The 12358-nt window shown below is 38.6% G+C and overlaps 1 protein-coding gene across 1 annotated transcript; it reads left to right on the top strand.

The window, feature by feature from the left end:
• The first annotated feature begins 32 nt into the window (after positions 1-32).
• TMED5 (transmembrane p24 trafficking protein 5) lies at positions 33-9175 on the top strand. Its single transcript, XM_075759938.1, has 4 exons — positions 33-302; positions 2809-2906; positions 3607-3790; positions 6142-9175. The coding sequence occupies exons 1-4, from the start codon at positions 120-122 to the stop codon at positions 6358-6360; spliced, it is 684 nt and encodes a 227-aa protein (XP_075616053.1). The 5' UTR covers positions 33-119; the 3' UTR covers positions 6361-9175.
• Positions 9176-12358: the final 3183 nt, after the last annotated feature.

The raw sequence follows: 12358 nt of genomic DNA, 5'->3' as shown, positions 1-12358 counted from the left end.
TGCGATTGGGGAAGCGGCGCGAGGGGTGGGGCGGGCTCCCGGGGGCGGGTCCCGGCCCCGCCCCTCACTTCGCGGCGGCGGGTGGGCTCCGCGTAGGGAGGGAGCGGCGCGTGGCCGGCATGGGGCCGTGGCCGTGGCCCCGGCTGCTGCTCGCGTGCTTCGTGCTGCTCCTGCCGCCGCCCGGCGCCGCCGAGTTCAGCCCCTCCCTGGACAGCGACTTCACCTTCACGCTTCCCGCTGGCCGCAAGGAGTGCTTCTACCAGCCCATGCGCAAGGAGGCCTCGCTGGAGCTCGAGTACCAGGTCGGGCAGGGCGGCGCGGCTGCGGGGCGGGCCGAGGCCGCCCCGGGAGGGTGAGGGGCCTCCCCGCGGGGTAGGTCGGAAGGGAGCCGGGTAGTCCCGCATCCTGCCGCGGCGGCGTCGCTGCCTTCCGCTGGGCCGTGGGCGGCGCTGAGCGGTTCGGCTGCCGGTTACGCAGGCGAGGCTCCACCGGCGGCGGCACCGCCCGCCTCTGCTGCCGGGAGCTCGTTCTCGCCTTCCCGGGGGTTCCTCGCCCCTCGCCCAGGCCGCGGCTGGAGCCGCCTCGCGGTCCTCCGCCAACGCGGCCCTGCGAACGGGCAGCGCTTAGGGAGGCAGCGAGATCCCGGTGCCCTTCTCCAAGCGGCGGCCCGGGTGACCCCGCCGGCCTTCCCCAGCAAGCTGCGGCGGCAGGAGGGCGCCCCGCTGCCCGCACATCCCGGTTCGGGCGTGCGCCCTGCCTGCGGCTCGCCGCCGCCCTGCCGGGCTCTGCTGGCATGGTGTAGCGCGCCCACAAACGCACGTTGGAACTGCACGCTATTGAAAGCTGTATCTTCGGGAGGAAAAATACTTTTACAACGTTTTTTAATTATTCTAATAATTTATTATTTTAGTTTACAAGATCTCAAGTTGTCATCCTTTAACAGGGCGAAAATGTAGAAAATTAATGGCTGTGACCTTGTGTAGTACCTCTAAAGCATAAACAAAATTGTTGCTGATGCACAAAACCCTCGCTTACCTATCTTTGTGTTGATATTAAATACCTTTTATCTCAATGATGAATGTTTTTCAAAACCAGTCTTATTGAACTAGACTAACATTAAGGTCCTGATACCCTTCTTGGGAAGAGTTGAGCTCCCCAGATACTTCTGGGAAAGATCTTGGCTTCCCCCCCCCACCTTAAAATAAAGACTTTTTTTCAGTAGAACAGGCACTGTGAGGTAGTCACTATTTTGCCACCCTGCTACTGTGCCCCAGCATTGGCTGGGATCTGCCTCTCTCCACCCTCTCGTCTTTTTCCTCCCCGCTTCCCAACTAAAAATAGAAAGCTGAAATTCCTGATTATTTTCTAATTATTGTTCCAAGCAGAACTGAACAAGAATGAAAGATTGAGGTGTTGAAGCTTTGTTCAGAGCCCTGTTTAAGCAAAACAGAAGTTTATTTTGCGCTGACCAAGTAGGATTTTATTTTAATCATAATTAAAGTAAATATTTTAGAACAAATGTATACAACAGTGACTTTATTTCTACTCAGGCATAAATTTCTCAGCACTACTGCTAACAGTAACAATTCATCGTTCTATTTTTTTGTGTAGAAAAGGAGTTCTGTATGTTATTGGAAATAGATTTATTTTGTACTTAATTATCCTGAACTGTTAGTGGTTAAAGCATAGGAATATTTAACGTATTTAAGAATGCAGGTCATGCTCCAAAGACATAATGCCATAAATACTATGCTGATACAAGGTTTTGTTCCGGGTGTTTAGATTATGTCATAGCCCTAAAGGTATATCATTATGTTTGATTTTTAATTTGATCAGCTGTTAGCTACTAATTTTCTTCGTTCTTTCTCTTTTATTTGGTAAGTCTCCAGTGTCACTTTGTCAGTGTAAACTTTGCCCTCAATTTCAGTAGGAGCAGACTGCTATACTCAAATAGCTAACTGAAAGCAAGCAAATAAAAAAAAATCCCCTAGCGTGGACCTAAGTAACGTCATAAAAATGATCCCTTTCTGCCCCCTTATGCAGTTACTACCTTCCCTATAGAGAATTTCTACAACGCAACAGATGTGGTGATATAACTGTAGCCATATTATGCAGTTAAAGCAGCACAGCTTTGTAATGCTGCATACACTTAGGAGCTTAGAAAACTAAATGCCTTCAATTCATTCTGCCTTTGGGAAATGAGAATGCCCTGGGAGAATTCAAACCTTAAATCTGCATTAAAAGGTAAGAAGGTCTGTGGTACAGCTTTGATTGGCATAAGAAACTAGTCCCATCTTCTACACTGTTAATTCACCCAACAAAGAGATCTTAAGGATGACATTGCATATATTGTGGTGTTGTACAAATATACATAAAAGTGATAGATCTTTGTTACAAATTTTCTTTTCTACCACTGAACTAGTGCTGGTACTTGCCCATCAATGATGTGTGCCACAGAAATGCTTGATTTAGCCATCTGTTGGTGTTCTTACAGGTTGTCTAACCCTGCCCATTGATAAAATTGCATGCATTCTTAAAAGCAATTAGGGAAAGGTTCACTGTAAGCCCAGCCTAGCACGATTAGATCATATTTAGTTTAAGATTTGAAGTAGCTAAAATGCTTTTGGGTTCAACCAGTTTTTAATCTGTTTCCAGTTAAGTTGGTGTGAAGTCATACAGACAGATTCAGCTTTCAGATTCTGCGTCAGTTCCCTTACCTAGAAATGTTTTCCTTCCCTAAAAATGTTGCCATCAGCAACGCAAACAGGAATTCCACTGGTTGGAGTGGTTTTTTTCTTTGTTGCACAGGTTCTAGATGGAGCAGGATTAGACGTTGATTTTCATCTACTGTCTCCAAAAGGTGAAACTCTAGTTTTTGATGAAAGAAAATCAGATGGAGTTCATACGTAAGTTTAAAATCTTCAAACCTAGAAGTGTTACATAAAGTACTTTTCTGGTTTCTTTAATAAATATAATTAAAATAAAGGCTGAGTACTTTTTATTCCTTAGTATTAAAAAAGACTTTCTAATAGGACAGTTTGAGAATACTAATTACCTTTTTATAAAGACTGAATGCTTTTTACATCAATCTTAACATGAAGTGAAGGATATTTTGGTTTTAATGATAGCTGTTAACGGTCAGGGGGGAAAAAAAAAGATTGTGGAGTTGAAAAAGGTCTCTACATCTAATATCAAAAGATCTTGTCAGTCATGTAAATAATAAGCTGAAAAATGCCCTATTTTTCCAGTCTTTTTATGAAAATATGTAGTAATTATTGTCATTTTCTATAGAGTATAAGAATTCCACTCACACTATAGCTTTTTTTGTAATGATTAACAATGATTCAAAATCCTAATAAATGAAAATGAAAGTAAGCTGCATCTTTATAATTTTAAGCTTTTAGAGTCAGTGGAATTGTTTTGCTGTGACTGTGCAATCAGTAGCACGTCTTTAGAGGTCTTATTTTTATATAAAAAGCATATTCAGTTATTTTTAAGTGCATGATCGTCAATCTTAAAGAGGAAAGTTTGCTTGCAAAACCTCATTTTTTGAGAACCAGCACAAAAGGCGTAGCTAATTTAATGACATTTTGCTTATACGCACAGGGTGGAAACAGAAGATGGGGATTACATGTTCTGCTTTGACAACACATTCAGTACTATTTCTGAAAAGGTGATTTTCTTTGAACTGATCCTGGACAATATGGGAGAAGACGGACAAGATCAGGAAGACTGGAAGAAGTACGTTACAGGCACAGATCTCCTAGATATGAAATTGGAAGACATTCTGGTTAGTATTTCATCTTTAATTATTTTCAATCTAAGAACATTCAGAATAAAACCTCCATGTCATTTAGGCATTCTGCCTTGGTCTGGTGCATCATCCTGGAAGCTATTCCAGTTCCATATATTGCTTTTACTGATACACGAAGCCTAGCACCATGGATCTCTTGCTTCCACGCAGAAGCTTGCGAGTATTTTCTGAATAGATACTTAATCAGCAAGAAGAAACTGCCTAGCTCTCAGTCACTCCGTTTCAAATTCAGCTTCTGTTCTTCCTACTGATAAAATGGGGCATTTTTCCTTAGCAACAATGAAATGAATATTTATAGTATAAACGTATTGCTTAATCCCAATAACGTAGTTGGACTCACTGCATAGATTTTTGTCAGTATTTGAAAATAAAGTACTGTGTTAGCCTCTTCTTCCCATCTTTGCAGAAGTGCCCCAACCAATGTATGGATTAATATTTCTACAGTAATTTATGTATTACTTTATTAGGTTTCCCCCCAAAATTTTATTTCATCTTTTCAACCTAGTGGACATGAGTTAATCTGTACTACACTGCAGATTCACCTTTGCAGACATTTTATGAATGGTAATGTTTGCTTAAACTGTACGCTGACCCTATTTGGTGTAGGATAAAGACTAAAAGCTTTTTAATATGTAGAGGATTGTTTGGTGTTTCTGTACCACTGTTCTTAGTGTTTGCTAGGGTGCAGTAAGCCATTGTTTCCTCATAGCTACAGACAATAGGTATCTTTAAAAAAAGAAGTAAACCAACGTCCACAAACACTTACTGAATACACTGGTGTAGAGAATGACATCGTTGGTATTCTATTTATTGCAATAAACAAAATTCAGATTTTTAAACAACAAAACAAACTCAATGTTTAAGATCTTTTATAGGTGTACAATACACTTTTCAATACTTAAAACCAAACATGGAATCTGAAAAGCTGGCCAGATCTTTAAAGTTGGCAATCGAGACAATTAGAAAAAACAAAGTTTATAGGGGAAATTGTGATGAAAATCCCTCTCACGCTAATCACAAGCAATACTTGAATAGATTTGATACCTACTTGTGTACATACTGGTATCTCTTCCCGAAGAAAAAGAAATGCAGATCTTATAAAGTAGGTAATTTTTGTAAAGTTAATATTTGTATTTGATGCCATTGTTTACTTAGTCAAGTTATTACTTTACTTGCAAGTTCTGTGAGGACTTACATAAACACTTAGTAGTTTAACTTTTTAAAGATAACGTATTTGCTGGGGAAAATGGGGAATTCTGTCTTATTTTTAAAGCTCTCTTGTGGTGTTGATGTTCCTTGTTATGTAACATATGAACTTTAATATCATCATAAAATTGTTTGGCTCTCAAAAATAGCTCTCTTGAAATATTTGTTAAATACGCAACAGAGAAAATGTCTATGGAGAAAGTGTTACTACTGGGTTTAATTATTTTTTTAGTTTATAGCTTCCTGTTACTGCACACATTACTCTTCTCATTAAAAGTTACTTCAGGGTCTCATATCAAGGACATAAATCAGCACTTGATGAGATTAGCTTTTAGGTTGTGACTATGTATTATGTTGTAGAAGAAACTTCAACAGATTACAGAACCAGTGTTTACTTTGTAAATGCAGAATAAGGAGTGGATCTTGAGCTGCTGCTGTTATGGCCAGAGGGTTCATGTACTTCCTCTGGTTCCCTGAGACACGTGTGTCCTTTACAGGACCTCCACTTGTCCTATTCATAATTTATTGTCAAAATTCTGCTTTAGTATCAAAGCAGCAGTTTATAGCTACTACAGTGAAAACATAAAAAGAAGATAGGAATATAACATTAATGTACTACTATGGTTTTGCTACAGCTATAGTCCTGATGGTAGTTTGTATTAAAAAGTGCCTTAAATTGATTATCCAGCAGAAAAAAAACCTACATTTGTCTGCTACTACATAATATGTTTTGAGACTAGTTTTGTAGAGATCACTGCTTCTTACTTCTCTGAATACCTGGAATCAAAGTTCCCCAAGATACACTGGATATTAAAAAAAATGATTTTAGGTTTGTTTTGTCTCTCACCTCCCTAGCCTGCCTGTATAAAATGGAAAACCCAAGTTACTATAGAACCTTAATGCTATGTTAATTAAGCCTTTTTAGGTGATATACAATAAATAGGCTAGACAAATTAAAACTTTGTGATGAGGTATATATTTTAAAGTGAAATTAACTGTCTACTTGGCAAGAAATTAAATTACAGGTGGTATTGCAGTATTAATATTTTATGTGTTGCAAGCTATAAATTGAATTCAGGTATTCTTTTTTCTTCTAAAACCACTCTTCTGTTACATGCCAGGAATCCATCAACAGTGTCAAAGCCAGATTAAGCAAAAGTGTCCAGATTCAGACCCTGCTCAGAGCATTTGAGGCTCGTGACCGAAATATACAAGAAAGCAACTTCGACAGAGTGAATTTCTGGTCCATGGTCAACTTGGGAGTAATGGTGGTGGTATCAGCTCTTCAGGTTTACATGTTGAAAAGTCTCTTTGAAGATAAGAGGAAAAGTAGAACTTAATATTCAGTATGATCATAACAATTTAACACATATGGGGGAGAGGGGAAGCAATAAACTACTAAAGAAAAAAACAAACATGACCTTTCAGATTCTTTTGAACAGGCACTAGACATCAGGTTTTCAATTCATGTTGGACTTTTTGATTGTTGTTTGGTGGTGGTCTTTGGTTTGGTTTTTTTTTTTTTAAACATGAACAGAATGCCTTGCACCAAGCCCTTCCACTTTTCCAAGTGCTACTACTTTTTTTTTTTGTACTTGTAGCATTTGTTAATGATTGTTAATGATTAACTTGTGCACAGGATCCTTGGTGCATATGCAAAGTAATGTTAATACTGTCCTTTTTTTCATGTTCACATAAAACTTCAAATGGTAACTTAGACATTGGTTTACTTGCTGTTAAACACTGAGTGAATTTACATATGTGCCTAAGTGTTTACAGGATTGGGGCCCACAGGGGTAGCCTGTAGTTACTGTCATCTATCTTCAAAGTTAGGTGTTTTCAAAAATCTTCAGCTTTTGTTGTACAGTATAATGGAGAAACTGGGCTAACGTTGTGAGAACAAAATAAGAACTTTTTCTATATACAGGTGATTTAATATTAGCACTTTAAAAAAAACATCATCAATGTGAAATTGAGTTACTGTTGAAAAGGAGAAAATAGGTACAATTCCTGTTCATAAATCTCTGTCCTGTAGTTGTACAACCCTGTTTTCCTTTTTGGCTGTTACATGAGATTCGAGAGACAAGTGACTACATGGTATAAACAAATGCACACACGCACCTTGAAGTATGGTTTGCAAACTTTTTTACTGTAATTTCATGTAATAGATAATTTTCAAGAGGTAATTTCTCATATTATTCTTTCCCTTTAGTAAAGGGGGGGTGTGTCACAGTATGTGAAAACATTCCTGTAACATTCTCAAAATCGCTCTTATTTGCCAATTTTTTTAGGTTTTGTCTACTACCATCTATGGTTAATGTAGCATTTAATAGGCTGACTTACATAGGCATGAAAAACCAAAGCTGTGCACCTAAACTTTCCCTTTTTGCTAACCCTCACCTGTCTTTTAGCTGTGTAAGTACACTCAGTTCATATGAGTAGTGTTTCTAAATCTAGCTATTTATGAGTAAGGTATGAATTACATGAGCAATAAGTACAGGCTTCAAATTTTAGGATCAACTGAATATGTAATATCACTTAATTAAGGCAAAGCTATCCTCAAATCAGTAATTTTTAATTTCTAGATGAAGTGGCTTTTAACAGTGTAATGAGGGTATGGAGAATTTTTGCCAAAAACCCCTGCTGCATAAGAATTAACTTTTTTAATAGTTCAAAGTTAGTCATTTTTACAGTATGCCAAGTCACTGAAATTTCCTGTATAAATGTGTTAAAGTATATTTCATCACAAAAGTGTTTTTAAAAAACACTTTCTTAAAAAGATTTTTTAAAAGTGTTTTTAAAAAGTGTATGTATTAGTATTGTGCCTGATGTTGTGTCATCTGGGTTTGAACAGAAGAATTGCAACTGTTGAGATTTTCTGTGATTAAAAATTTTACAGAGATGAAAGAGGGTCAATGGATGCATGAAGAAACACTTTGTTCAAATGAAGCAGATGCTAGCAAGGACTAGAATACATAGAAACAGCACTTCAGCTTCAACTGCAGACAATGGGTCCTAGCAATAATATTTCTAAATAGCTTTTATAAGCAAAAGTATTATTCCTTACTGAACTTGTTATAGAGGGCCCCAAAGGCTGTTGAGCTACTTTTTCTTTCTGCAAAGCTGTGTCCAAAATAAGATTGTTTTCCTTTAGGATTCTGCATATCTTTTTCCGCATGATGCTTTCTGTTCTAAACTGCTGGAATTAAAAATCTTATTTCTGTGATCAGGACAAAGTCAGGAAAAAAATTCATTCTTTCTGCTAGAGTGGCAAATATTTTTTCTGCCATTTCCCCGTACATCTCCTAGTACCAATATACCACATGTCGACATCAGGGCATAAGCCAAGGCTCACTGAAGTCAACTTCCAAGGTTTTGATCAGGTCCCTTTAGGACAGGCAAATAAGATTCGTAGGGCTCTGCCCCCTTTGCTAAAAGGGGAGATCTGTGTTCACTTGCATCACTATGAGTGTGATCCTACAAACCATCTGCAAAATGTTGAACCAGCTCTGTGAAGCTGTGACTAAAAGACATCTACCTCTTACTTCAAAGCTACTAGATTCTAGATTTCAGCCTAGACTTCCAGCAGATGAGCTCTGCCAAGTTTGCCAAGGGCACCTCAAGGGATTAGGTTCCTTCTGACCATGATTATACATCCAGTGGTGAAACAACATGGCTTACTAGCTTAAGCTGCTTATGAATGCAGACTTCTCTGATCAAAGACACAAGACTGAATTGCAGCACTTTCTCCAATTACAAATAGCAGTCTCTGGTAGAAGGAAAATAATGCAACAATTGTCAGCAGAGTTCATCTGGAAGAAATTATTATTATGCAACTAAGCTCTAACTGTATTTTCTCCCCATTCAAGGTTCATTATAGAAAATGAAACAGAATAAAGGTAACTGCTTTGACTTTGGCAGCTGGAATATGTTTATCATAGGTGAAGGATCTGGCATTTAAACTTGCAGCTAAACAAAATTTCGTTTGGATTTTGATGAGTAGATTGCTTTTGATTATATAAAATTTACAAAGGAGAATATAAATCTGAATTTTTCTTAATGGACTTTTAATTCAGAACTAAATGTTTTAAGACTTGCAGATGTTGAGTAAAATTATGCAAACTGAGGTTTTCAATAAATTAAAGTTTAAACCTGTGTTTGTGTTCCTTGTTTTATAATGAAGAATGCTTTACCCTGAATGCTGCAAAAGATCAAGGATGCTAAGGTAACAAGAAGTTTTTAGTAATGCAGCTTTTTCATTTCTTCCAACATGCAGCGTTCAAATTCTGTTCTGTAACCAAAATCAACTTTCAGTGCAAAAAGCTTAGGATTTACATAGGCATCAGATCAGAATGACACCAACCTCTGATCTTTGTAACTTCAAAACTAAATGTAGTTTCTGTCATCAGATGCATATCAGGTGTGACTGGGGTTTTTTCCCCCCAACATTTGCACCTTAATACTCACTTTCATATTGTACCTGCAGTTTATTACACACGCACATACCCCAGCATAACTTCCAGTTATGCAGGCAATAAGGTTAGGAGAAGGAAGAAAAGTAGGTACAGTCTTGTGCAAAATCATAGTAGAGATCAATAATACTTTACTGAGATTAGTAAAGTTCTGTGTTCAAAGCAAGGGACAGTAAGAATCTCAGGCCAGCCTAAGTCAAGAGAGCTTGGTATTAAATCAGCACCTGTAACTTTGGGAAACTATTTTTCTAGTTGAGTATTTCTTAGTAACTAACCAAGCCCCAAATTTCTCACCTCAAACAAAAAAAGAGAGGAAATATCTCAAGGAACAGATTATGGGAATGTGTAAGCTTATGATACAACAGCAAGACAGCATCAAAATTACACTTGAACTAGAAAAAAAAACCACCCCACTTCAGTGCTCTAACCCAATGGCCACTTGTCTTCACAAACCCTTTTTAGAAAGGATTTTACAGAAGGTACTTTGTCTTGATCTGTTTTTCAAACTTGTATTCACGTTTATGTGTTTCCAATTAACAGCAGGACCTAAGTCATATGAAACTATAAGAATTAAAAAGCCTAAAGGTATTTTTCAGCAGCATTATCTGATGACCTGTTGAATGCTTCCATTAATTCTTACATTTTCCTCCTCTAAAGAAACAATTTCACGAAAGGAGTATTTGCATATCTGATTAGGCATAGTCAACATATTAAAAACACCTAAGGAAAAAATAGAAGGAAAACAGGAAAGTAGTATCACAGAATATCAAGCTGTAGCAGTTAACAATTCCATAATAAATTACTATTAGTTATTAATACGTAATAATTTCACAGTATGCATGAGGGAATACACAAGGTCATGAAACTAAAAGCTGAAAATTTTGGAGCAGTTTTCTCAGCAAAATCAAATAACATACATGAAAAATCCAAGCTTGTTTATGGTTTCATAAGACTCCTGAGAAGCCTGGGCCTGTCCGGAAGCCTGCTAACCACATTGTTCAAATAATGAAACAGGAACTTCCTTTTTGTACTGTTTTGAATTGATGAAGTAGGTATGGTAAAATACTAAGGTACAACATTATGTTGCCAGAGTAGGCAATTAACAGTAGAAGGAATAGCTGTTTGACTTGAAGAGGTACATGCACAGTGAAAACTATCAAAAGCAATTTTGGACAAAGACATGAGAAATATAAGCAAAAGTGCCCTTTCCTGGTCTCTCAAAGTGAGTGCTGTGAGAAATGACACCTTCTGCCTTAACTTCTTCCTATGTACAACACAACAGTCCTGTACCTCAGCCTGGCACATCTCCACTGCTTCTCTCACACTTGGCAGCACAGCACTTCCTCGATTAACTCAGCTTAGTTACAAGGTTGCCGGACTAGCCTCAGAGTCTATGACTGCATGGTACAGTACTAAGACTACCTTGTTAAAAACTGTATACAACCAGCCACAGCAATTTTTTTTTTCCTTTCCTGAGTATTTTTAAAATGAATATTTACAAGGCAATCTGTCCCAACAGTTAGTTAAGACAGCCTGGAATTAAGTAGATTGAGCTATATCTGATGTCTTTAACAATGAACAGTTCCTATGCCTTCCCTAGTTTCAAAGAACAATTCTCTTTAAGATTGATTCATTGTAAAATTTTCCAACTTTTGGTGCAGACAGGAGACATACAACTCTTAGTTATTGCTGAAAAATGGTTTATGTTAAGCCCTTCCTTTCCATGCTTTCCCCCTGCTCCAGCAGTACCCTCTCACAGAAACTCACTATTCATACAGGAGGAATGCTAGTACAGAGGTGAGTAAGCACTGTATTTGTAAATTGTTGCAGAGCAGATCAAAAGCTAATCTGCATTATTGTATAATTTTGTTTTCAAAACCAACAATTTACTTAAGGCAACTGTTAATTTTTATCACAGGTAAAGATAAAACGGTAATAATAAAAATAACAAAGAAGTTAATAGTGAACACACCTACACTGCTGAAGTTTCACCAGAAGCATCTGAATTAATGAATTACATCAACTCATGCTCAATTGCAGTAGTTGAGGACAGTAAACGAGACTTGGAACCCACACAGCTCACAAATCCCTTTCTTCCCTTAGTGTATACAAAGTTTCTGGAAACAAGATATCCTTCGTTAAATGGACTTGTTGGAGTGAACATGGACCTGTGGGAGCATGCCCAGAGGAGGACCACAAAGATGATCAGAGGGCTGGAGCACCTCTCCTATGAGGACAGGCTGAGACAGTTGGGGTTGTTCAGCCTGGAGAAGAGAAGGCTCCAGGGAGACCTTAGAGCAGCCTTGCAGTACCTAAAGAGGCCTACAAGAAAGCTGGAGAGGGACTGTTTACAAGGGCATGGAGTGATAGGACAAGGGGGAATGGCCTGAAGCTGAAGGAAGATAGATGTAGATTAGATGCTAGAAAGAAATCCTTTACTGTGAGGGTGGTGAGGCACTAGAACAGGTTGCCCAGAGAAGCTGTGGATGCCCCCTCCCTGGAAGTGTTCAAGACCAGGTTGGATGGGGCTTTGGGCAACCTGGTTTAGTGGAGGGTGTCCCTGCCCATGGCAGGGGGGTTGGAACTAGATGATCTTTGAAGTCCCTTCCAACCCAAACTATTCTATGATTCATCACTCTCTGCTACCTGTCAAATTGGACTACAGGCGTGCAAGGCAGGCATAGAGTTGCTAAGAGAAAAGTTCTAAAAGATAGTTGTATCTTTGTTTCAACTTTAAAGGATCTGACATTAACCATCTAATTAAAGTAATTTTTCTATTATGCTGAAGGATTATCAGGGAGTGGTTAAAAAAAAAGTCAGGTCAAAGATACCCATGACTGTCCATACAAAATGCTTCTGACTGTTT

This window comes from Balearica regulorum, chromosome 8 (assembly GCF_011004875.1).
Source record: "Balearica regulorum gibbericeps isolate bBalReg1 chromosome 8, bBalReg1.pri, whole genome shotgun sequence".
Lineage (NCBI taxonomy): Eukaryota > Metazoa > Chordata > Aves > Gruiformes > Gruidae > Balearica > Balearica regulorum.
The sequence above is the reverse complement of the archived record's forward strand: the minus strand, read 5'-3'. Positions and strand labels throughout refer to the sequence as shown.

Bases quoted from the DNA above. Each gene is read 5' to 3' on its own strand.
- TMED5 (XM_075759938.1), top strand. From the start codon at position 120: ATGGGGCCGTGGCCGTGGCCCCGGCTGCTGCTCGCGTGCTTCGTGCTG. The intron at 303-2,808 runs GTCGGGCAGGGC...TTTGTTGCACAG, and splicing joins CGCTGGAGCTCGAGTACCAG to GTTCTAGATGGAGCAGGATT. The intron at 2,907-3,606 runs GTAAGTTTAAAA...TTATACGCACAG, and splicing joins AAATCAGATGGAGTTCATAC to GGTGGAAACAGAAGATGGGG.